At 50.0% G+C, this 25,346-nt stretch overlaps 1 protein-coding gene across 2 annotated transcripts; it reads left to right on the top strand.

The window, feature by feature from the left end:
• Positions 1 to 5,304: 5,304 nt before the first annotated feature.
• NKX2-1 (NK2 homeobox 1) lies at positions 5,305 to 12,273 on the top strand. Of its 2 annotated transcripts, XM_041472043.1 has the most exons (3): positions 5,305 to 5,357; positions 9,741 to 10,117; positions 10,881 to 11,712. In XM_041472043.1, exons 1-3 carry the CDS (start codon positions 5,305 to 5,307, stop codon positions 11,549 to 11,551), a joined length of 1,101 nt encoding a protein of 366 aa, XP_041327977.1. In that variant the 3' UTR covers positions 11,552 to 11,712. The 2 variants fall into 2 exon arrangements, with proteins under 2 accessions (XP_041327977.1, XP_041327978.1); XM_041472044.1 differs by lacking the exon at positions 5,305 to 5,357 and having other exon boundaries at positions 9,737 to 10,117; positions 10,881 to 12,273.
• The last annotated feature ends 13,073 nt before the right edge of the window (positions 12,274 to 25,346 follow it).

Genomic DNA, 25,346 nt, shown 5'->3' with positions numbered 1-25,346 from the left:
TGTCTGGTCCCTTCCCAGGTCATACAGAACCTGAAGCTGGCGCCTCAGTGGAATGGCAGAGCTGGCACACGAGTTTTGTATGTAGGTGGTAAAATTACTTCCTCCTTAGTCCTGTGCTAAGTGCTTGCTGAATGAGTTTGACTCTGCAGACTCAAGGACAGCCAGCTCAGATTGTTTCCTCCAACACTAATACGTAAACAAGTTACTCACTTGTTTTTTTTCAGTTAATGTTATTCAGAGAGAGTAAAATGCTGTAGAGCATTCATTCTAGTTCCAGTTGTGGAAATGGAGCATGTATAATTACCAATGTGGGTAGCAGTCCATCTCGTAGCCTTACTTATGCCAGTGAAGGATATTATCTCATTATGTCAGCTTAGCAGTCTTCTTTCCCTGGAATTCAAAATAAGCAAGGCTCATAAAGGAATGATAGAACAACTAATTATAAGGGACATTATTTTAAAAACTGAATAGTAGTCAAAATCCATTAATGGACTATTTTACATGATTAAACTACTTTCAAGAAAGTATCTAGGCTTTTTCAGCATAAACATTTCTACATTGAAAATGTAACTTGAACCTAATTCTATGGTCAGCTATTTTTTGAGTAAGTATAATATGTGCTTTCATTTATGACAGGGCAAAGATGAGTGAAATTTTTAACTTCATTATGTCCATCATCCAAAGTAATTTAGAAGATAATCCTGCTACATGGAGACTCTTCTGTACTACAATGCTAATAATGACTACTGTCTGGGAAAACAGAAAATAGAGCTGCTAGAAAGGACTTGTTTTAGCATGTGTTTCAGGATTTCTATTTGAATAGAAAGTGCTGTTCTTATTCAAAGATAAGATACCTCTGGACATTCAGAAATTTGTTGGGTGCATTTTTTAGGTTACAATACAAAGAGGCTTTGGTTTTGCTTCCCAGCCCTTGGTCCTTCAACCCAACTGAACCTCAGGCTGAACTACTTTCTTTCCTTCCTGCTGATCAATTCCAGGAAGAAAGGTTCTGCAAGGCTGAGCTCATCTTTTGCTAAATCTGGGAAACCTTGCAATAAACCCTTGGTTGCAAGTGGAACTGTGCTATCCATCCTCTAGCAGTATGGGACCCAAGGAATCCTGCCAATGGATAACCAAAGGGAAGAGAGGTTACTGCTGGGACACAACAGAGGAAGACATGGACATCAGCTGGTTACAGCAAGAGACAGCTCATTTAGGAGCAGCTCTGTTCTTCACATAGCTGCAAGGGTGAGAGATCTCTTTCCAGTTTTGTAATTTCTTTTCTGGATTGCTGGCTCTTCCTAGGATAAGGAAAAGGTGAAACATTTTGATGAACCCATTGTTTCACCTTCCTTGGCAAGAAAAACATCCTATATTTTACACTGTGCAATTCATATAAACAAATGTATTTGGCAGAGAGAAAATTACAAAGTTTGAGCAAATGAGGTACATGCAGTTGCAGAAAAACACAGATGCCCATTCGTCCCAGAAGTAATTCAGTGCTGCAAATAGTTGTAACTCTCTATCCCTCATTTCCATTTCTTGAATAAAATACAGGAACTTTGCTATGTATGATATTACAGGTACCACTGGTGCTGGACTGAGCAAGCCAGATACACAGCTTTTAGAGCAGACTCTGTGGAAGACGGACTATTGCAGGGTAGTCCTGCTGATGGAACCTGATCTGGTTTGAGATGCCTGACCTGTAGACTTAGAGATGATGGGAGCTGTTGTCAGAGTTGTCAAACTCTTGGCACAGGTCTCACGGCTCAAGAAGAGCCTTTCCTGACATGTATGCCATGCACATATCCATCCCACTGCACAATAAACTTTTGAGACCCTATTTACAGCAGGAAACACTTGAAAGACTGGTATTTGAAACTGAACTAGCTGAGACTGGTAACTGAGCTGAACCCTTTCCTGGCAAGAGGAATGCACCTGTTAAATCAGCACCCTGGGCCATACACATACGTCAGTAACTGGTTAACAAAACCTGGCCCCAGAAACAATGCTGCAGAGTGTAGAGCTTTGTTAATGGGTTTGGTAGCAGCACCAATAAAGTTCATTGTTGAGTTTAGCTACAAATGGTGTCCTTTGTGCTGCAGCTTTTTATATCAGCTTTTAACTAGACCTACCAGTTGTACTAGCCAGACTGAGGGCATGATCTTCCCAGAGACACTGGTTCCCATGAAATGAAAAATGAGCTTCTGAAACATTTCTAGGTTTGCCCTTGGGCTACTGAAATGGACCTCTTTGCTTAGGAGATTTCTGTGTCCTCTCTTCCAAGAAAGGAACAGAAGAAAATCAAGGCAGAGTGAACATTGATTGTTGGTTTTGGTTTGGTTTTTTTTGTTGTGGTTAGTTGGTTGGTTGGTTGGCTGGTTGGTTGGTTGGTTGGGTTTTCTAAGACTTGGGAATTGTTGGTTTTTAAGGTTCACATAACAGATAAACAAATGACCTACCACTCTGAGTGGGCAGTTGGGTCACTCTGGACCTGCCAGGCCAGCTCACTGATTCATGTCAGCTCTTCCTCCATCAGCTCTGGTTGGCATTTGCACCTTCAGTTCCCACAATCAGAGGAGAGTGTGGGGCAATTGGGCTGCTCCTGCAGAGCAGGGACTGAGAGCAGCCCTCACGGGATGGATTCCTGGGCTACAAGCTCAGAAGGTAGGAAGCAGCTGGGGAAGAGGCAGAGTCACTCCCAAAAGGCAGTTTTTGAGTGAGAATCTTTTGTGTATATGACCATCAACTAGCAAGAGCACAATCTGAAACTGTTTGACTGTGCTGCTGTAAAGCAAGCTCTTGGAACAGGCACAAATTATTAAACAGTTCCTCTTGATCCAGGAACAGACAAATTTCACTTTCCCCAGGGAGGGGGAAGAATCTTGCTTAGAGGCAGAGCTACCTCTGTAGGAGGGTGTTGAGGAAGAGCTGCAGCAACAGTAAAAGAAGCTAATCCCTCCCCCTAGATTTGGAGAAACGCACAGTGAAAATGGATGAAGATCCATGTAATTACATCCCAAAGGCAACTAAGCAAATTCCCGTTCTGTTTCCTCATTTATATGATTTTGCCTTGGCTAGGGTGGAATTTCAGCAGCAACAGCAGCAAGCCTGCAGGCCCGGGTGATGATGGCCAGCCCTGGCGGCCCGGGCCCGGCGCTGCGCTTTCCCCGGCGGCCAGCGGAGGGAGGCCGCTGCAGGTCCCTGCGCCCCGGCGGGTCCCTCCGCACGGCTGGCAGCGCCTGCAGCGCCCACCTCGCACTGATGGCCCCTGCCCAGATAAAAAAGCCAAGGGCACAATGAGACAGATGGCAGCTTCCTTCAGAATTAAAGCCACTGGGGGAGCTCAGGTCAAACAGCAGACGGAGGAGTAGAGGAGAGGCAGAAAATAATTTGAGGGCAATAACCAGAGCACTCGGTCACTCCGAAATCAGTGACAGCAGTGCATCCGCGGACAGATCCGCCTGAAGACGCGCCGTTTGCGCGGGATCCCGGGCTGCCGTGGTCAAACACCGGATGCGTCGGTCCTCGGCTGGGTGGCCCTACTGGGCACCCAAGGGCAACGAGGAAGGGCCGGGGTTCCTATCAGCCCTCCTGTAAGTTGGCCTTGAGTTTTGCTGTGAAAACAAAAGCAAAACAAACAATTCTATTCTCCCCGTTACGAAAATAAAGCCCGGGCACCACACGGGCTGGTCGAAAGGACTCCACTGTCGTTTTTAAACGAGATGTCTTTGCAACCGCTAGCCCTTCCCCGAGCCAGCGGGGAGCCACCCGTATCCCTGGAAGCGAGAGGTATCGGAGAACAAAAGGCAAACTCCGAAGTGACATTGAAAATAAAAGGGAGCTTTGGTTACCCCCAGGGTAAGGTCGAGGGGGAAAGGTCGCCCGTCCAGCAGCTCGCATACTCCCGGCGGGCGCGGGGAAGCGCCCCCGGCTCGGCCCGTGCGCCGTCCGCGCAGCCCCGAGGGCGCGGCAGGGCGCGGAGCCCCCGCCCCGCAGCGCGCACCGGGCAGGCTGCGGCTCCCCGGGGCCCTCGGCGGGGCGGTCCGGAGGCACGGGGAGAGCTTCGAGACCAAACCGGGGGCCAGTGAGCAGCGAGCCCCCCGCCGCCCGCCGCCGCCAGCCGCGCTGAAACAGAAAAGGTCTGCGGAAAATCAAACTGCCGGGGGCGACCTCCAGCCCGCCCCTCTGCACCCGCAGGCACGTCCATGGCCGTCGCCTCCGCGTCCAGCCCCACCCGGGAGCCGAGAGCCCCTTTTCCCGGCGCCGGCGCGGCCGCAGGCCTGGGCGAGGGAAGGGGAAGGGAGGGCGGCGAGGTGACCCACTTAAAAGCTGAGTTCCTTTTTGAAACACTTAAGAGACGATAGGGTTGAGGACTGTGAATGTATGCGTAAATATATACTCATGCATACCCACTGCCGGAGGTATGCAGCCCCACGCTTGTATGTGTGTGTGTAGGCATGTCTGGGAACACATACAAAAGCGCATAACTCCTAAGGTAGCTAAAGTAATATACTAATAGTTATACCTAAAAGCAGATAGATAGATAGATCCTGGTGGGGTTCTGTTTGTAGGTATATACCGATTAAAAGTATTTTATATCTAAATAAAACGTGCTTATATTTTTAACTCTCTCTACAGGCTAACTTTTAGCAAATTGTCTCAACAACCACCTTCAAGCAGTCCTCTGCATAATCACCGCTGTCTTGGTTGTATGAAAAACGCTTCAGGGCAACAATAAGTCTTGCATGTGTGTACTGACACTGTTGCGGTGGTGACAGTCTACTGACACTAAGCAAGCCAGATGTGGAGGGCTTCTATTAACTGCTGATAATGTCGGGCGAGGCGATCAGACAGTAGATCACACATCGAAGCGAGCGATGCTGCTATCCACCCGAGACTACTGGGGCCCCCATGCCTACAAAGAGCCCTTTCCCGCGGGTCCCCACGCAGGGCAGCCGCGGAGGGGCGCGGTGTGGCTGGCGGGCCGAGGCGTGCCCCGGGGCCCCGCCGCCCCCGCCCTGGCACGGCGGCCCTCCGCCCGCCGCCGCGGCTCCGGGAGCCCTGCCCTGGCACCCCGTACCTGGCCCCACCCTGGCCCTCTTGGCCGGGAACGGCCCGGCGAAGGAAAGGACGGGGAGGGTGTCGAGGACTAGGGCAGGAGGGCTCAGCCGTCCTCCAGCAACTGGGGAAGGAGGGAAAAGAGCTGAGCGGAGGCAACGCTGCCCTCGCTGGCACCGAGCTTTGCGAGTGGGGCCGCCAGGCACCGGTGGCGAAGGGGCCCCGAGAACCCCCAGCTGCGAGATGCTCCACGCCCTGGGCAGCTGGAGGAGCAACTGTGCGTGCTCTGCGGAGGGGTGAGGATTTTCTCTTTAGCCTTTGGTGGTCTCGCTGGTTGCCTTAGGTTCCCACGCCAGGGGGGAGAGGTTTCGCCCGCTATACTGAGGGGTTTCTCCCACCCTAACGAGATAACCAGGGCAGGGGGGCTTTCCCACGGCGAGGAATTGTCCCCATGAGCCACAACAGACGTTTCCCCCCCGCACACACACCCAGAGCGCTCCGTGCCTATGTAGCGCTCGCAGGGTGCGTCTCTGGGAGGACTCCTGCCTTCTTACACGCCCAAGCATGTGCTTTCCAGGCGGGAGCGGCTCCCAGCTCCCTGCCCGCGGCCGGCTGGGACACAAGTCCGCCCTACACTATCACTACGGAAACCTCCGCTCCCGGCGTAGGTGTGCTGGGCACATCTTCCATTCTGGGGTGCATGGGGAAACAGGGGGTGTATTACACCGACATGCACAAGCAATCAGATGAGGTTTCTATGAGCACGTTCAGGGTGGGTCGAGAGGGGTGAGTTGCGGCAAGCTGCCTCGGTGGTGCCATTTTTCCAGGTGGTCATTTACGTCTCTCGATGAATGTGTTAGACTTGTACTGATGGCCAGACGCGAAGAAAGCGCTCTGTCGCAGATCTGCTCTTGCCACCTCTAGCTCGGAGCTCTCTGGGAGCGGCTGGCCCCGCGGCAGGGCGGGCTGTACGGGGCGGGCAGGGCAGGGGCAGGGCCGCCTCCTCGGCGCTGGGAGCGGGGGCGGCAGGGCTGGGCAGGGGCTGCAGCCAGACGTGCACCCGTGAACTGATCCAGAGGGAGCACGGAGCACCTGATGGCTTTGTGTCAAAAAGTTACACCTAGAAAGCGTCTTTCTTGTTGAGAAAGAATTTGCGTGCGGTTTGCGTGGGACCCTTACCCTCTGCCCTTCGAGTCCTCCGAGCTCTGCCTGGCCGAACATATTTGATTCCCCTTGGGGAGGCACAGCAGCTCGTATAAAAAAGACATTGTTGTCTTTGGAGAGCCCTGTGCGCACTTTCAAAAGCTGATTCTTGAGTTCCCAGCCCCCGCAATCCAGTTGATGAGGAAACGCTCTGCGGTCTTGGTGGCACCGTTTCCATTGGGATTGGCACCATTTGATTGACAAAGTCTCCCATTCTTCCACCTCTCGAGTGTTATCAAAAGGATTGTGTGGGGTCAGAAGCTATTGAAGGGACGTCCGTGTAGCCGCATTTCTGCAAACACGGGGTGAAAACCGTGCCTTTCTCATGAAAATGCTTCCACCAGGCAGAACGCATCTCATCTTCCTTGCTCTCCTCCTTAGCATTTCTTTTTAACTCGAGTGTTTTACTAAGCAGCCTCACCAGGTAAACTAACATTTCGCTAAAGGCAGCCTAGGCAGGACTCTGTCGGGACGGCCACCCTCCCCGCAAGCTGGGAGCAGCCATCTCTGGCAGACGAAACTCCGGTGGAGGGCTTGGAAGAAAAGGGAGAGTGAAGGGAGACGACATCAGCGAAGTTTTCTCGCCCGTTGTCCATGGTCTGACTTGCCCCGTTGTAGCTCATTTGGGGCCGGAAAGCAGGTGCAGAGGCTGACCTGTTTCCTTTACACCGCGTCCATCTAGCCCGGCTAAAAGTAGCTAGACTTTTAGCCGGGTAGTACGCGCTAATACGCGCGGGTAGTACTCCTAACTCAGCGGTCAGACGTGCACGAGGGAGGCTCACCCGCTTCCCAGCAAAGGTGAACGAAGAGCTCTCGCATTAGCTTCCCTCTACCAGACCCCACGCAGAGCCAAGGCCCGACTCGCTCGGGATAACCTAACCGAGCAATGTTTCGGAGGCGATTGAGCTGCGCTCATTCGAGTGAGAGGATAAATAAGCTCTGGCAGGCGCAGCCGGCGGCCAAAGGGTGGCTCGGGCGGCGCTCCGGGGCCGGCGCGGGGCGGCTCCGCTCTGCTCCGTCCGGAGCCCCGCGCCCCGCTCCCGCCGCCGCAGCTGCTGCTGGGGCCTACCCGCTGCCCCACCTCGCACTCTCGTGGATGGGAGCGGAGTCTCTGCTCCTGCCCCACAAATTGCGAGGTCACTTGCCGCCTTTCGCCCCTGATTAAAACCGTCTGAGCCGTCGTTTTGGTGGATCGTGCAGTATTTAATTTTTTTTTTTTCCCTTCCATCCACCTCCTTCTTTTAAGGGCTCATGAAAGAGGCATGGGGATGGAGTGTCTGGAATTGGGGGTGAAAAAAACCAACAACAAACCCCAAGCAATCAAACCACTAAGGCAAGGTCGAGCCTCTCTCTCTCTGTGGGAACAAAACCAAAGACCATACTCAAAAATACGAGCAGAAATGGGGAAAATGGGGGCGAGGAAGGGGGGTTAGTGTATAGAAATGTTCCAGAGATCTGGAAAGACGAGACTGAAAGGTTTTAAAACAAAAGAGGAAAAAGAAGAGGTAAAAACCAAACGCCCTTCTAGCCCAAAGTCGCCCTTCTCTGCCTTTGGTGACCCAGCAGACTCACAACCAGCCCACTTCGGGATATTCAGCCTTGAGGGAGCTAGTGCCGAAAGAAGCAGCTGAGATGATGTAAGAGAGCTGGAGGCCTGATTGAAGGAAAGTTCCCCCGATTATATTTGTGTGGAAAAGCTCACCTCTTGCAGAGCTCTAAAGTGTAATCAAGACTGAGGCTTACACTTGAAGGATGTTAACTCTCATACGGGAACCTACTTTCTCCTAAACGGTTTCTTGCCTAGTGAATGAGAGCCTCCCAATTGAAGCAAAATGATCCTTATGTACTAATATCAAGCACAGCCACAAAGCGACCGGCTATTTATGCTGCCACTTTAGACAAAGATATTTAGTTATTCCCGGGTAGCAAGTGCACTTTTGCATTTTTAAGCACGAACCAGCCGAGCACAAACATATTTACAAGTGCAATTACTAAATAGTTACTTGACACTTCAAAGTCCCAGGGTTAACTGTACCTTCGCTGTAATTTTCTTAATATTCAGGTAATCGCTGTATTAAATTGTGGTTGCCAGGGCCGTAGGCCGGGGTGTGAAACACTCAGGGGATGTTTCTTTCCTCCACCCGAATCACCCCGAAATATAAGCTTTGGAGACACTAGGCGTTGGAAGATTTCTTCAAAGACCCGAGTGACATTAGCTACTGGCTGCCTGTACGCGTGTGTGTGGCTGTGAATGGATCGCTTTTGTTTTCACACCGGATCCAAGAAGAGATCCGAAAGTGCCAGAAATTGCAGTTTATTGGAAACTACGGGGAATTCATTGGCAAGGTCGCGTAGCAGATGACCGGAGAGGTCTTCTCCATCCAGCTCCCGTGCTGTATAAATAACCTTAGAACGCAGCTTCAGCTTCAGAGGGACCACGAGAGACTGTGAGAGTCTTTGCCTTTGAGAATAACAAGCGACATTTTGCGCTAACCTATTTTTCATCGGTCTCTCATCCTAGGCAATTAAATTACTGATTGATTTTGCAAACTTGTGTTTTCCACCCCTCTCTGAGATATTAAAAAAAAAAATCCCTAACTGAAAGGAATTTGTGGGTTTAGGGAGACAAACCATCCTTGCACTGAATGTCTTAGGAGACACAGAGAGTGTTCCCGAGATGCGGAACCCCAAGCGCTTGTTCAGCCCCAGCCGGCCGGGGCATCTGACAAGCCAGTGCGGGGAGTGCGGGGCGAGGGGAGCTGTGGCCCGGAGAGAAAGATCTGCCCTCCGAAGAGTTATCCTCCCGCCGGCGGGGCTCCTTCCGGACCAAACTTAGTGGGGGAAGAGGGAGATTCTGTCCTTTGGCTTACTGGCATTCCACCCCGTTTCCCCAGCTCTCACAAAGGCTGGGCTGACAGCCTTGCCACCCGGGAGCTGTTTTTAAATCCTTTCACCCAGTCAAATGGTGGTCTTTTTTGCTTTGCCTTCCATTTCCCGTCCACGATATTGTCACCCCGGAGAAAAAAAAAAAAAAAAAAAAAAAGTTTGGCCCCCGGGGGTTTTTTTTTTTTTTTTTTTTTTTTTTTTCCCTCTCTTTCTCCCGTCCTCTCTGTCTCTTTTTTTTTTTTTTTTTCCTAAAGACATAAAAAAAATTCTGACAAGTAAGACTTAAAGGTGTTTACCTTGTCATCAGCATGTAAGCTAATTATCTTGGGCAAGATGTAGGCTTCTATTGTCTTGTTGCTTTAGTGCCTATGCCCCGCCTCTGGTGGCAGCCTAAAACCTGGCGTCTGGCTAAAACAAACGAAAGGCAGCCCTGAGCCTCCACTCAATCCAATTAAGGCGGACTTCGTCCACTCGGTTACGTGTACATCCAACAAGATCGGCGTTAAGGCAACACCAGAATATCTGGCAAAAAAAAAAAAAAAAAAAAAAAAATTTGCCCCCCCTTCCTTTTTTTTTTTTTTTTTCCCCAGCCGCCGAATCATGTCGATGAGCCCAAAGCATACGACTCCTTTCTCAGTGTCTGACATCTTGAGTCCTTTGGAGGAAAGCTACAAGAAAGTGGGCATGGAGGCCAGTAACTTGGGGGCTCCCCTGTCAGCCTACAGACAGTCTCAGGTTTCTCAGCCGGCCATGCAGCAGCACCCCATGGGCCACAACGGAACAGTGACTGCCGCCTACCATATGACAGCTGCAGGGGTCCCCCAGCTCTCCCATGCTACGATGGGGGGCTATTGCAATGGGAACCTGGGCAACATGAGCGAGCTGCCGCCTTACCAGGACACCATGAGGAACAGCGCTTCGGCGACAGGATGGTACGGCACCAACCCGGATCCCCGCTTTTCCTCAAGTAAGTCAGCTCGGGGCTGGGTGGCCGAAGGGGGCTTGCGGCGCAACTGCCCCGACACACCGCGGGCAGAAGGCACGGGGGGTCCGCGACAGGGCAAAAGTCGGTCTCAAACCCAGACGCGCCCCCCCCAAACCCCAAATTCCTTCTCCTGCCCGAGGATCGTACCCGGTCTTTCCACCCCGGCCGGTCGCACGTCAGCCTCCCGCGGCTGCTTTTGCGGGGCAAAGGGGTTGGAAGCCCGGCTGCGGCGGGGAGCGGGAGCCTGGCTCTCGCCGTCCAGCGGGGCGAGAGCGTCGCGGCCCGGGGGCCCAAAGGGAGCCGGGGGTGCCCGTCCGCCTGTGCGCCGCCCGGCACCGGGCGGGCGAGGGGGGAAGCCGGAGGCGCCGGCTCCGCGTCCCGGGAAGCGGCAGGGGAGCGGCAGAGTCCTCTTCGGCCGGCGCCGGCGGAGCCGCTGTCCGCGGCTGCTGCCGCCGCGGCTGTCACTTTAGGTACTTTCATGGCTGTGCCCCCGGCAGGACGAGGGGTGAGTGGTCGCCCTTATTCACCGGGGCTGGGCCGGGCGAGAACGGGGCCACCGCTCGCCCCAGGGACCCGAGTCGCTGTTTAGAAGCGCGGGTGGCCCGAGGCCGGGGCTGGGCTGCCGGGGGGCTGCGGAGCTCCGCTGGGGGCAGGCGGCGGCGGGGGCTGCCGGAGCGCGGGGCCCCACTCGGGCCGGGCCGGGCCAAGCCGAGCCGCCTAAAACGTGCCGCCTTCTCCCTTGCAGTCTCCCGCTTCATGGCGCCGTCCTCGGGCATGAACATGGGAGGCATGGGCAGCCTCGGCTCCCTGGGAGACGTGAGCAAGAGCATGGCCCCGCTCCAGAGCACGCCGCGGAGGAAACGGAGGGTCCTTTTTTCGCAGGCCCAGGTTTACGAGCTGGAGAGACGTTTCAAGCAACAAAAATACCTCTCCGCCCCGGAGAGGGAACATTTAGCCAGCATGATACATCTCACCCCGACTCAGGTCAAAATCTGGTTCCAGAATCACCGCTACAAGATGAAACGCCAGGCCAAAGACAAGGCTGCGCAGCAGCAGATGCAACAGGAGAACGGCTCCTGCCAGCAGCAGCAGTCTCCCAGAAGGGTGGCAGTGCCAGTGCTTGTGAAGGATGGCAAGCCCTGCCAAGCAGGCTCCAACACACCCACAGCAGCTATCCAGAGCCATCAGCAGCAGGCAGCTACAACGATCACAGTGGCTACCAATGGCAACAGCCTCGGACAGCATCAGAGCCACCAGACAAACAGTGCGGGGCAGTCTCCAGACATGGGACAGCACTCGGCCAGCCCTTCCTCTCTGCAGAGCCAAGTCTCCAGTTTGTCTCACCTAAACTCTTCTACTTCTGACTATGGCACTGCCATGTCTTGCTCCACCTTGCTATACGGTAGGACCTGGTAAAAGGATTAAACAAAGAAAAAGAAAAAAAAAAAAAAAAGGCAAAAAGAAAAAAGAGAAAAAACCCCAACAAATTTTCCCAGTTACACAAATCTCTGTCCTCTCCAAACTACTGTGTGCTTTTTTCTTCTTTTTTTTTGTTTTCTTTTTTTGTTTGTTTGTTTGTTTCCTTTTTTTTTTTTTTTTAATCCCCCTTTTTTTGCTCTTCTCCCTTTCCCCCGTTTTACTGAGTGGTCTCTGCGGACCTCTAAGAAAGAGAGACACTTTTTTTGTTCCATTTTATTGTTACTGTTGATGGTTTTGGGTCTTTATGTTTTTTCTCCCCCAAAGTTGTCCTATGGGGTGTATAAAAATATTCAGACTAATAACCATGGAGCAGTCTGCAGAAAGGGGACCCTCTTTAGACATGGTCTGAAGACTTGGATATCAGATGTACACTTTGCCAGCGTCTAGGACTTGCATGTAAATACAGAGATTTTGGGGGATGGGGTGGTTTTCCCCCCAAAAAACGCATTCGCGTCACCCAGACACAAGAAGCAGCTTCCCCCTCCCCGGTCTCTCCCAGCCCACCGCCAGGGCCAGCGGATGGAGACGTGGAGTCATCAAAGGCTTGGCTTTTATTTTCCTCCTTACGTTTGATGTGAACCTGTAGCTGTATAATGCTGTCAAAAGTTGGACTAAACCCATAGTTTTTAGTAGCCTGTATATTTTGTTGTAAAAAGAAAAGGAAAAAAATACAATCAACCAAACCAACCCCCACCTTTTTTATGGACACTGATCACGCCGTCGTAAATCCTCCGGCAGTTTGTTATTTGCGCACGCCGCCTTTTCCTGTTGTAACTTATGTAGATATTTGGCTTAAATATAGTTCCTAAGAAGCTTCTAATAAATTATACACATTACGAATATTCTTTTTTTTTTTTTTCCCCCCCCCCCCTTTTTTTTCCTTCTTGGTGGAAAAACAACCCGGGATGTTGTCAGACCCCGGAAGGCCCCTGCCCCTCCCGGGGCCCAGACCCTATTCCCAAAGGAGAGCTGCGCCAGAGGGTTAACGGGATTCAGGATCAATCCTCAGCGTGCAAACAGGACAAGCAAACGCGTGGGATTGACGAACTCGAGACCGAAGGAATCTAGTCCAAATTCATTAGCCCGATTATATTTTGGGGGATGAGGGTGGGGGCGGGGGGCGCCTCAGCGATTTCTTGCTAGAGAAAGCAAAGTATTCCGGGACTAGAAATTCAAATGCCAAAGGCACGGAGGAGAAAGAAGGTAAAAGTCCAACGCCATTAGAAAAAAAATAAAATAGCGAAGAACCTGCTGTCAGTATAAAACGTGAGTCCGGTTTAAAGTGTCCAGTTTTAATACCTTGTAAGGGAAAAAAAAAAAAAAAAAGAAAAAAAAGAAAAAAAAAGAAAATTTCTACCAGGTTTTCCTATGTACTTGTATTTTAAGGGAAGTACAGTCACCTTATTTATAATCAAAATAAAAAGATAGTTTATTGTGTACAACATGTAGTTTGAATTAACTTTCTTTACCAGGCTGTGTTTAATTTTCTACATTTCCATATTTAATTTTCTACATATTTATTTAATTTTCTACATATCCAACCCCGCACGCCCGCACACGGCCACGCAGGTTCGCCTGCGCAGCCCACCCCACTACTCAGGCGGAGGTCAGCCGCAGGCTGCGGCTCGGTGGGACACACACCGGGCTTCGGCTGGATGGATTGGGCGCTGGTTTTCGTGTCGCATTGTTTTTCTAAGGGAGGAGTTTGTTAGTTTGCTTGTTTGTTTGTTGAGAGTTATTTGGTGCAGCCATTTGGGAAGTTTGGAAAGAGGGAAATGAGGAGAAAGTGCGTGCGCGCACGTGGGTGGGTGCGCATAGGTGAGCGCCGGGCTTAGACACAGAGCGTAAATATTATCGGTAATGCAAGGCGGTCAGACAGTAAGTTTTCTGTAAATATATAAAGTATATGAAGCTAAACAGCTCGTATCTGACGAGTTCGAAATCCCTGTAATTCTCTATTTTTCAGGTCCCAAATATCCCTTTTGTGACTGTAGCAAAATAAGAAGTATACCCCTTCTAAAAGACCTCGTAGCGTTGTTTTCCTTTGCATCTGATGCTCGGTTTAGTTTTTTTATTTCCAAATCCATAGAAAGCGACCACAGTGATTGAAACACCTCTGAATCACAGAGGTGTTGCGAAATAATCATATTTTTGAAGTGAAAGAAAACAGGTTGCCTGGGATGGAAACAACCCAACTTCCAATTTAAGTAGCAGCTTTTGAAAGCTCCAGTTCTTTATTTATACAAGATAGCCAGTGTTAGTCGGACACCGAGTGCTAGTCTGGATGGAGAAAAAGGGAAGTACACGGAAGAAAAAAAAAAGTATCGGATTCTTTCTGACCCCCTCCCCCTTATTTCTAACTGGAGGACATCACGTGTGTCAACAGGAATTTCGAGACCTTTCATTCTTTAGGTTATGTCCTGATTTATACAGCGACGTTTTTAACTAACGCAAAGATTATTCAAAATTGTTTTTGTTCTTCTTCTGCGCAGAATATTCATTTCAGATCTATAGCATCGTGTTAAGCATGGCGGGGGGATGGGTGGGGGGGAGGCAGTGTGTCTGGAGCTTAGTGCTGTTATTTCTGCTAAGAGAAGAAAATGTTGGGGATTCCTGGTCCGTGGTGCAGAGCTGCCAGCTTCCGCGGAAGAAGCGAGAGCAAGGTTAATTTTAAGGATTTTCTCAAAATTAGAGTTAGTTTCTCCCGGAGTTTATAAGCAAGACCGAGGGGAAAGTGCTCTGGTTAAGTTGACATTTCCCCTTCATACGTAATTAATGTGCGTTCTTTCAAACCTAGGAACGTTCAAAAGTGAGGAGCACAGAAAGGCATTAATACAGCCGAGAAATATTACAGCCCCCGCCCCCGAATATTGGAGTTAGCATGTTTGATAGAGATCCAGTCAGTCACTTTTCATTATAGACTTCGGGGGAAATAAAGTAATTGTATTGTGTCTCGACAGCCTCATAAACACATATTTGGTGGTGGGTGTAATTACTGTAATGGATTATTATGTACACTGACTTATCTTTCTTAAACTAGATTTAGTTTCGATTAAATAAACTCGTTTCCACTTTGTCTGATGTCGGCTTAGTTTAAAGTCTGTTTACTTGTTCCACAGAAAGGTGAATTCATCTCTTTATTAAGCACTAGAGACCGAGCAAACACAGTTCAAACTGTATTTACATATCAATCAGGAGAAATGCAAACAAACTGCTCTTTAACAATTTTTAATAGAGTTTTCTATGACATTGTGATACTGCCTTTTTTCATATATATATATTTTTAGTAAACTAGTTATGCCTTGATTAGGATGAAGATATTTGAAGGGAGGGGTGTAAATACAGTTTAGTCTCCAGTCTCCTTTGAGAACACTCATGAGAACTTAGTTACTGTATAGCTTTTTAAAATTGAAATTAAAATATGTTCCTCCGTCTAAAATCCTGCTTCTTCCAATATGCTGGTTTCCAGTCTCCCGGTAATCAATGCAGAAATTGGATAATGGGATGGCAAAGGGGAGGGGCAGCATGATTCAAATCTGAAATGATGGAAGAGATGCACGTTTCCCAATATAACTGCTTTATCCACGCTAGACCATGGGCACCCCGTATTTTAAGAGATAAAAGGATCTAGTGAAGAATGGCTATTCCCTCCCACTCCCCCACTGCCTGGCACTGCTAGTAAGCGTAGGAGAATCACGGAGGGCATTTTTTCCCTGCTGTAAATAGGAATTCATTCTTAAGTTCCATGAAGTGTGCGTGAAGTGGCACAGCAGGCTGTGGGAAAAAAAATTAAAAAAAAAAAAAAAAGAAAGAAAAAAACCAACAACAATAAAAACAACAAAAACAACCCCAAAGTAAACCCCAAACTAAACGCAAACCAAAAACAAAACAAAAAAAAAAGTCCCAAACCCTAACAAAACCACATCACTACAACGGCCACAACAGCAAAAGTCTTTTTCCTATGGGCTGCTTCATATCAAAACGGGCTGCGGGTTACTGGGTTTTTTGTTTGTTTCACAGCAGTCTGTTAGCCAAAGGGACGCTCGGGAGGAAGGCTGGGGGGAGCCGGGGGCGGCAGGCCTTGCCCCGGGCTCTGCTGCGGCGCCGGCAGCAGCGGACGGGCGCGGCGCGGTGTCACGGTACCCACGGAGCGGCAGGGGATGACGAGCTGATCTAAAAGTACATTGCCTGCATCTCGGTTCAAAAGGCACTGCAGGGCCTTAAGACGGTGTTGAAAGTGCAGCTCCCAAACAATGTAATCTGAGACAGCCCTGAGATGACACCAGAAGTTGCCACGGCTGGGAGGGGAGGGAAAATAAGTATTTTTGGAGTTTTGTAGCGAGCGCAGCGCAGGTAAGGGGGCCTCGCCGGGAAGGCAGCCCCTGCTCAACTTTTCGTGACCGCTGTCTTTAGCCTTTACAAAGGGGATCTAGAGTTAAAGACTGAGTGACTTCTGAAGAATTTAAGTCCTTTCATAGCCGTGTCGGGAGCAAAGCTGAGAATTTTTTTCTCTGTCTGACCCGCTGTTCCTCTCATGATCCCCGTCAGGGGGGAAAAGCCCCTCAAAACTCTAAGTTAATGATAATACTGTTCATATGTATCAAATGTGTACAGACATCTGACCCAGTGCGGCTGCTCCTATGAGGTAGAGAGACGACTGTCCCTGGCAAAATGGTGAATAATATGAAATTACTTTTCTTCACCCCCCCCCCCCCCCCCTTTTCTAGCTGCAAGCACATTAGGGAGCAGGTAAGGTCAAAGTTTTCTACATCCTATGTCTTTGTCTCAAAGGCTTCTGGTCAGCTTTATAAATAAGATGGTGTTTAAGATGTATTGATGTTAAAAGAAACTGAAATTCGTTTTGCAGCTCAAAACAACTTATGGCACAGAAAAATTCTTGGGAAACCTATAAATGAAAACGTAAAATAAGACATTTAATCTTCGATGTAAAGGCTTTTGTTAGAGGGAGGGCGAAGAGGGAAATGGGCTTTTTTTTTTTTTTTGCTTTTTATTTTTTTTTTTTTTACCATGACACAGATTGAGAAGGAAAAACATTTACAAATGGCCGAATGCATTATTTCCGAAAGACGGTGTAAATTTTACTGTCCTGAGCTGTCGTATAGAAACGGAAAAATGTTGAAAATGTATATTCTAAAAATATTTACCAAGATACTTAAGTCTGTTTTGACCGGCTGGCTCTATATCTCATGCTAACAACTATATCTGAAAGAGATGACAACTTTTTCTCAATAATATTTCTATTCACTAAACACAGCGGGACTTTCGGAGTAATTTTAAACTACTTTGTAGGTTGTGCTTCTTTAGCAAGTGAATTGACATGGCAGGTTTTAGTGATCGTACATGACTTATTGAATTGATTAAATGAGAACTCCCCATATCATTCCGAGTAGCGCTTCATCAATACAGGGGCTCCTTAAAGTGTAAGGAGTAAAGGAAAAGAATAGAGCGTGTGTTCACGAGGTGGGTTGATTTGCGGAGTTTTGGGGAGGAAAGGGGGTTTTGTTTGTTTGGGTTTGTGATTGCGGGTTTTTTCGGGTTTCTTTTTTGGGTTTGGGGGTTTTTTTGGTTGGGCTTTTTTTTTTTTTTTTTTTGGGGGTTTTTTTTTTTTTTTTTGTGGGGTTTTTTTTTTTTTTGTTTGTTTGTTTGTTTGGTTGGGTTTTTTTCCTTTTTAAATTAAAGGATAGTTGCATTGCTTAGAAGCTTAGAAAACTGAACAAAGTATGAAATCGTCACTTCCATTTGTTCTGGTGGATTTCACCGGAGTTCTTCTCGATCAAGCATATTTGGGCAAGTAATAACGTGCTATAAGGCGACAAACTTACAAACACCTGGGATCGTAAGGGGAGCAGACTTTTTTGCTTCACATCAAAGGTGTTACTGAAGTGGCTGAATAATTTCAGCGTGTTACTGACCTAATAATGTGAATCTGGGACACAATTTTTCCAAGTTCCTCTCGCTGCATTTGTTCGTTAAACTTTTTTGTTTTCAGTGCTGCTGCTTCTTAGAGAAGCTCTTAAAACAATATCTTTAACTTCACCATCTTCTTGGTCTCCGCTTTTGCTCTTACACTGGGTGTTACTTAACAAAAGTACTGTTGCTACTGCGATCTAGTGTGCTCGGAGCTCGTCCTCTGCACCTCTATCTGCATTAGTTCACTTCAGAGAGAAAAAAAAACATACGGATGGCCGATGCGGAGCGCTTGGTCTACACGTGTGAGTCTATACACGCATTATATCTATAGATGTGTACGTCTGATAAGTGTATCTAGGAGCTGATGTGCACGGCAATAACTGTGGAGTCTAGGGAGCAGAGGCAGGCAGGAAAACTCTTACTTTGAAGAAGCACTGCCCGCCGGCCTGTGTCTGCCCTCCGCTCTCAATTTTACAGCGCGGAGACCCTCCCGCAACTTTCCGCCTCGGCCCGGCGGGGCTGCCCCGCCGGTGGGAGCGGAGCCGCAGCGCCTGAGCCGGGCCGGCTCCCCCCGAATCCCGCGCGGAGCCCCGTGGGGTGCCCGCCGCCCGTCCTCCCTGCCCGCGCCGCCGGCCAAGGATGCCCTGCACGGTCACTGCCCGCCGCCGGTGCTCAGGTCTCGGTTCCCCATCGAGGGGAACGGGGCTGATCCTGCCCTTTGCCCGTGGGCTCTGCACCCCGGCCGCGGGGTCCCTTGCGTGCCGAGGACAGGCTCTCACACAGCCCCGAGGCTTTGCTGCCCTCGGGAGTCGGCTGCAACCCAGCGGGGTTCCTCTCCCGGGAGCTACAGCCGGTGGAGAGCAGCGATTGTCTCCCTCTGCATTCTCTTAATGCCGACTATGGCAGGCTCTGCAGGCACTGCCAGGCTGCCAGGCTGCAGGTGCTGTCGGGCAGACCCAGCTGTGCGCACCCACCGCCCCTCTCGTCCTTGGCACTGGGGCGATGCCCAGGCGGGAGGGCTGCAAACGTCGGGCCAGGAACCCCTTTGACTTTCGTCCAAGCGCTGCTCCCAAACGCCCTGTCAAGGTGTTGACCGCCTATGGAGCCTCGCCATAGCTAGGGCGAGTGGCATGGGGCTCGGGAACCCGTCACTGCAACACACACCACACTTGCCTAGCGGGGTAAATGGCAGGGAAGTGCGTGGCACCTCCAGGTAACCCAAAACAGATCGAAGACGGAATGCGGCGGACGAATTTACGTCTTCGCAAAGGTACTGTGCGAGTGCGGCAAGGACGGAGGCTAGGTCCCAGCACGGTCATCTTCTGAGCTGCCAGGAGTTTCCTGTGGCAGCCACTTTCGAGGGGCTCTGCTGGGTGGTACCGGGCCGCCGCTGCCTTCGCGGTGCTCGACGGATAGGCGACCCCGACCCCCGTCTGCCCGGCCAGCCCGGCCGCGGGACTCCCCGCGCTCCGCCAGGCACGCAGCACTGGGCACCCCCACCCCATCCCAGCTCGGGTTTCGTTTGGTTGGTTTAGGTGGGGGAAAGCAACTCCCGAGGGAGCACCTGAGAAAGTTTGGGCGAGCAGAGGCGGGACGATGGTGGGTGGGAGCGGGGCAGCGCGGACGTGCAGGGCTGCTCCCCTCCCCCCACGGGGGGCGCGGGGGGGGAACCCCTCTTCCTGCCACCGATTTGTCTCCCCAGGGTGAGGAAAGCTGTCCGCTTTCCTGGCTTTTCTCTCATCGCTTTTTAATTACTTTTTCGAATTCGAATGGATATTCTTCGGGAGATATGACAGGGTTTAAAGCTCTCATTACCTATCAATAAGCGAAACCTTTGCATGGAGGTTGTCCCCATTCTTCAGTGTGTGAGCAATAGCTGTCGCTCCCTGGCTCTAACTTTTCCATGTACACAAACACATACACAGTCTCCTTGTTTTTAAATAGTGGCTCACGAGGCGGAACCCAGACCTGGGCACCGTGTTGTCCTGTGGGGCTCGGGAGGGTGCTGGTGGATCGTGTATTTTGTTCTCGGTGTCACGGGGAGGCTGTGCTTGGCGGTGGCGGAGCGCTGAGACACGCCGTGCTTGTGTGGCAGTGGCCAGGCGCTGGAGCGGCGCTGCTGTGGGGAGGCCGGGCGTGTTCCTGTCGTGGAAGCCTGGGCATGGCATGGGCTGTGCACAGAGCAGGCTCCGCGGTGGCGGCTGTGTGTGTGTGCGCAGGGGAGTGTATGTGTATGTGTGTGTGTTTGTGTCAGTGCATCGCCTTTCCACAATGGTAGCGTAATTATCTAGCTGAAACATTCACAAATGGCAAAAAGTTGCAAAATAGATCGACCTCCCTGAGATGAGAAGGAGCCAGTTTCAGAGCTGTGCAACCATCATGGTTTTTTCAATACATTTCATACAAGAGGATCTAGCGAGTGATTCCGATTCAATACACATAATCAGTTTGGAAGTCCTATTTCCATTTGAAAACAGGCCTATTTGCAATCATGAGGGCCGGACACGCTATAAGATACAGGACGCATTCAGAGTAGGTGGTAGGTGAGAGAATCTACAGACAAGCACCAAATATTTTCTTCCTGCTGCAAAGCATTTTTTTTACACGATGGTATTAATCACAACGTATTTTTAGTCTATTTTAAAAATATATCCCTTAATTGCTTTAGAAAGCAAGGTTTTGTCCTACAGAGAGAGTCCCGGTGGAAAACACACGCAAAACAAAAGCCCACCAAGTAAAAATGGTGATTGGAAAAGCCTGTTGATTGTCCTATCAAGGGCTTAGGGTTAACAGTCATTTAATCAAAATTCACCAGGTAAATGATCCCTAGGAAATGGTAATTTATTTTTTAAAATAAGGCCCAAAGGAGGGACAGGTGCAGGGGGTCTTAAGAGGAGCTACCACCCGCCGAGCCCGGCACGGAAGCCGGCTCTACTCCGGAGGAGCCCCGTCCGCCGGGGCCGGGACCCGGGGCAGCGCACGCACCCGCCCGCGGGTGCCGAAGCAAACCGAGACTCCCCGCGGTCGTGGCCCTCGAGAACCGCGACACGTCCTGCTGAGAGGGTGGGGAAAAGGATGCACAAAAGTCAGACCGCAAAGCTTTGGGGGTGATATGGCGTCAGGGAGGGCAGACCCCCTCTCTCGCCTCGTCCCCCTACCCCTCCCGCAGCCATCCCTACTCCAAGCAGGCACTGCACTTCCCCGCCTCTTCTTGCTCTAGAGCATATTTTCTTATTCCTCAAGTACCCGTAGCCAGGAGAAAGCCAGGAGGCCTGCGCGTCCTCCACCATAATTATCCCGCCGATAGAAACGGGCAAGGAAGCCGAGGCTCGCCTGTGGGCTCCCAGCCCCGCGCACAGTGAATTAATTGGCTTTTCCTATTTCCCTCATTTACGTGTTTTTGCTGCGGTGCGCACCGCAGACAGCGCGCCGGAGTTGCCGGCAGCAACCCGGCCCGGCCCGGCCCGGCCCGGCCCGACCCTTCGCCCTGTTCTCTGCTTGGATTTTGAGGGCAGACATCTGTTTCTTACAGTTAAATAGCGTCCCCGTCCCAGTCACAGCAGTCCTGCTTTTCTGGGCTCCCACCCTCCGCCAACTGTTTTATTCTCTTCCACTTTAAAAGACCAAATCAGCTGTCGGGAAGGGCGGGGGGGCGGATACGGTAAATAAATAAATATTTGAATAAATAAGGCAATGTCGTAGAAACCTGAATTAGCCCTACAAGAGGCACAAACTGTTATTACTGACTTGCAAGCCACACACACACTGACAGGGATGACAGGTGAATTTGTGCGGAGCACCGGGGCTCGTCCCGGGGCGCGGCGGGCCCGGCACTCTTCCGCTCGCTGGATCCGCGGGAGGGGCAGTTCCGGGCAGAGCTCCGGGACCCGCTGCTCACCCAGCCCCTTCTCACTCCGTTCCCCGCGACTTGCAGCCCCTCCTTCTCCCGTGCAAGAAAGAGCCGGGAAACTTCTCTCCACTGGGATTTTTACTTTGCTTACCCCAGCCCGCAAGGAAGACCCACATTCCTCCCTCCGCGCCAGCTCTTTAGGTCTGAGCCCTAATTAGGACTCGGGCCAGACAGCCCGGCAAGGGGCCGGGTGCTGGAGGCCCCGAGCGGCTGCGCTCGCTGCTCTGAAGAGCGTCCTCCCCGGCCCAAGGTTTCACAGTGAAAAACCTGTTCTGTCCTGTCCCTCTTCCAAAAAAAAAAAAAAAAAAAAGGCTGGGCACTGATCACTCGTGAGACCCTTCCTATGACCAGCCGAGCAACAGCGATAGGGAGCTCCTCCGGGCCGGCTTCACATTCAGGATAGAAATTTGGTCGTGGGGGGAAGCTAGAAGGAAGGGGCCCTCGGAGCCGGCGAGCGAGGGGCGTCGCGGGGCTCGAGCCGCAGCGCTCGGCAGGGATCACCACTCGCTGTGCCCAAGCAGGGCTTCGCGGTCGCCGCTGCTTCCAAGGGAGAGCTGCTTTCCCCCTGCCCAGAGGCCGGAGCTGATTCACCCACGAAGACCACGGTGTGGGCAAGTGGGTATGGGGTGCGGAAAAGGAGAAAGGAAAAGGACCAACTAGTCTTAGGAAAAGTTACTTCCCAGCACAAACACCTATGGTTTTATTCATGCGACGTGTCCCACCAAAACATATGTGATAATCATGGGGAGCCAGAAGTAGATTTTGGCCCCACGTGTTTTTCTCCTCTCCTCAAGACGCGCAGTTGAATCGCGCCGAATTTCTCGTCACCTGGGAAAAACATTCCAGGGCTCTCAGCAGAACAGGGAAACGACTCCGATCCGATTTCCTTTTTTACATAATTCCCAAAGAACAGTCTAGTTCTTTGTGCGTGCATGTGTGCGTGTGTGCGTGTGTATGTGACCAAGATACAGAGATATATCGGGGGTCAAAACTTTATCCACATCGGTAACAGTCCCGAACTAGAAAGGCACGTTAGCCCCAGAAGGATCGCGTGTTTTCACAGTCTCTTATTCCAGTCGTAATTTAAGAACTACTCCTTTCCCCATGTCAACCGCGCTTCGGCAAAAGGAACAGGCGAACGTCTTAGGAACAGAAGTGACCTAAAAATTTGTCGTGCTACAAGTGTATGTGTGTGTCCCGTGTTAATGCAGACCCTCTGCAAAATCATGGTGCATGCATATACACTGAGGTGTGCGTAGATGCGTCTTCGCAAGAGTGTGTTCAAGTAGAAAAGCGTTTATATTCGTGTTGAGTTATTCAAACGTACAATAGAGAGCCGCACTAAATCAGGGTGAGATTTGCCGGGAGATAGGGTTAATTCAGTATACAGAGAGCTATGAGGGGAAAAAAAGGTCATTAAACCCAAAACTTATCAGGGGGTCATAGAAAAGGCTGTGTATTTCTGTGTATCGCTTGCCAAAGCGCAGACGGACTTTTTATTCCTCTTTATTTACATATTCGTTCGATTTAAATACTCACTCCTGGACAGTGGTCAAGCTATCGATGGGATGGACGTATTCCAAGGTATTTTGAAAAAATACCGGCCATTGTTTTAAGGTCTCTGCACGGGTTTTTAAGTGAGGGAACCGGGAAGGAAAAGAAAAAAGAGAAAGAAAAAAAAAAAAAAAAAAAAAAAGAAAAAAAAAAAAAAAAAGAGAGGGAAAAAAAAAAAAAAGCAAAACGGCACTCGTCCAAATGACTAACATTAAAAGAAAAAAATCTGTTGCTAATATTTCAAAGAACAAAGGGATAGATAATTCTTATGGTCAATGAATGCAAACTAAATACCAAAGCATCTTCAGGAATAAAAGAGAGCAGATGATGGATTTCATTAAATATTTCACATTTTAAAAAATTATACGTTTTATATGTACTTGTCCTTAACCTTTAAAAGGAACTGCTGTAAATACAAGATCCGTACTTTCTCTAATAGATTTTAGTAGGAGCTGGTGACAGAGAACTGATTTCTTTTCTATTAGGCTTTAGTACATCTTTGTTGAAGGCCTGCAGAATGACCAGGGATTAGATTTGCATCTCTTAGACTCCCTGTGTGGTCTTTGTAAGGAGCTTGTAACTGTTAAAAATGACTTGTTAGGAAGCGTGTGGGCTCTCATCTCTTTGCTTTTGACAGAATGATTGTGAAATTCAGATTGTTCTTATAGGCTTTAGCCTGCAGATTCCACCTGAGCCTTAAGCAATTAGAGCTTAATCTCAGTGCAATCATATTTGAGTTAGAATTTATTGCACTTTGTTTACTTCAATTAAAGAGCTACAGAATATTTCGGAGCAGTTTTTAAGTGATATTCTCCAGGCAATAGTTAATTTTTTCAACCCCTGAATGTTATCCTTACCGCCCCATCGCTCGGCGGTTTGGAGTGCAAAGCACTCTTCGGGTTTCCCGGGCGAAAATGAATAGGAAACAGCAGGAAAGAAAAAACAAGCTGAAATTCCTTGCGACGCGGAGGGGAGAAGATGCCTGCTGCATCCCTTTCTTCTAGGAGCCGGCGGGAGTAGTGGCTTGCCCCTGGGCCGGACCCCTCTGCCTACGAAGGGGAAAACCTCGGGGCGGGAGGGGGTGAGCCATCCCCGGGATCGGGCTCAGGGCTCGCTGGCTTTGAAGTGGTGGCCGCCGTGGCTGTCGGCGTTTGCGGAGCGTGGGCTGGGTGGGTTCCCGAGGGGAGTCTCCCGCTGCCCACCCCCGCCCCGCCGTGGCAGCACGCTGGCACGGACAGCCCGAGCACATCCCCCCTGCAAGGCGACACCTAACCACGCCACCTGCCTGCCGCTGTCCGAGACTTTTACTGGCAGGCTGTACATTGGTGAAACGGGAAAAATACACACTCAGAGGGGTTATTTCCTCGCTCGTATAAGTTTCTATTTGCGTTCAGGTTTCATATGGACAGCCCGAGAGGGATGCTTTTACTACTGACATTCACATAATTACCGTTTTCAAGTGCCATCCTCTCATTCCTTTCTTTTTTTTTTTTTTCTCTTCCTTTTTTAGTCATCAAACTAGTTGTTACAGGTCTAGAAAATGCAATGGCACCCCCTGTGTTGCAGGTAGATGGTTGCAAAGCAGCCAAGTGTTCTATGATGAGAAAATAATTTCAGAATTTTTTTCGCATGTGTCTCTTTCTTTTATGTGCTGTGGGGGCTTGTTACAGCTGGGAAGAGTTCTGGAAAAGGCATCATGTTTTGAAGTCTGCCCTTGTTTCATTTGCAGCACAATGCACCCATCCCTCCCCCCAACCCCCCAACCATTAGGGCTTCTCGAAAAGTCTTTATCACGTCTCTGTGATTTAAACTCAAAACTTTTCAAAAGGCTTTAAATTTTGAGGTTATTCCGTTTAAAATCTGGGGAATTTTTTTTTTTAACCCCCCAATGAGAGAAATATTTGCCATGGGTATACTGTCAGGGCCCGATTCTTTTCCAGCTGAAGTTACGATGAGAGACCTCCTCCTGCTCTTAGCAGAATAGGATCAAGCCCTTCCATGCTAATAGAGGTTTAATAGCATCAGCACATGCCCAACAACCACCATTATAACCTTGACCCTGTCAGGTGCAATGATATTGCTCCTCCTAAATTTATCCTGCATTTCCTTGGTGACAGCAAACAGCTCTCTATCACCTCTCGCAACCCACAATAACCCACAGGCAGTGATACCAATAACTCACTGCTCTTTTGTTATTCTTTGCCCTAGGAAGTCTAATAACTAATAATAGTAAAACATAATCTCACCATCTGTATCTTTCAGCCCATCAACCTGTGCTGCTCAGAATGTTTCAGCCCGATGGTGACTGCTGAAGTATTCAAATTGTCATCTTTCTAA

This window comes from Pyrgilauda ruficollis, unplaced genomic scaffold (genome assembly GCF_017590135.1).
Source record: "Pyrgilauda ruficollis isolate IOZ18807 unplaced genomic scaffold, ASM1759013v1 scaffold28, whole genome shotgun sequence".
NCBI classification, from domain to species: domain Eukaryota; kingdom Metazoa; phylum Chordata; class Aves; order Passeriformes; family Passeridae; genus Pyrgilauda; species Pyrgilauda ruficollis.
The sequence above is the reverse complement of the archived record's forward strand: the minus strand, read 5'-3'. Positions and strand labels throughout refer to the sequence as shown.

Coding starts and splice junctions, on each gene's coding strand:
- NKX2-1 (XM_041472043.1), top strand. CDS start 5,305: ATGCTCCACGCCCTGGGCAGCTGGAGGAGCAACTGTGCGTGCTCTGCG. Junction 5,358..9,740: donor TGTGCGTGCTCTGCGGAGGG/GTGAGGATTTTC, acceptor TTTTTTCCCCAG/CCGCCGAATCATGTCGATGA. Junction 10,118..10,880: donor GGATCCCCGCTTTTCCTCAA/GTAAGTCAGCTC, acceptor TCTCCCTTGCAG/TCTCCCGCTTCATGGCGCCG.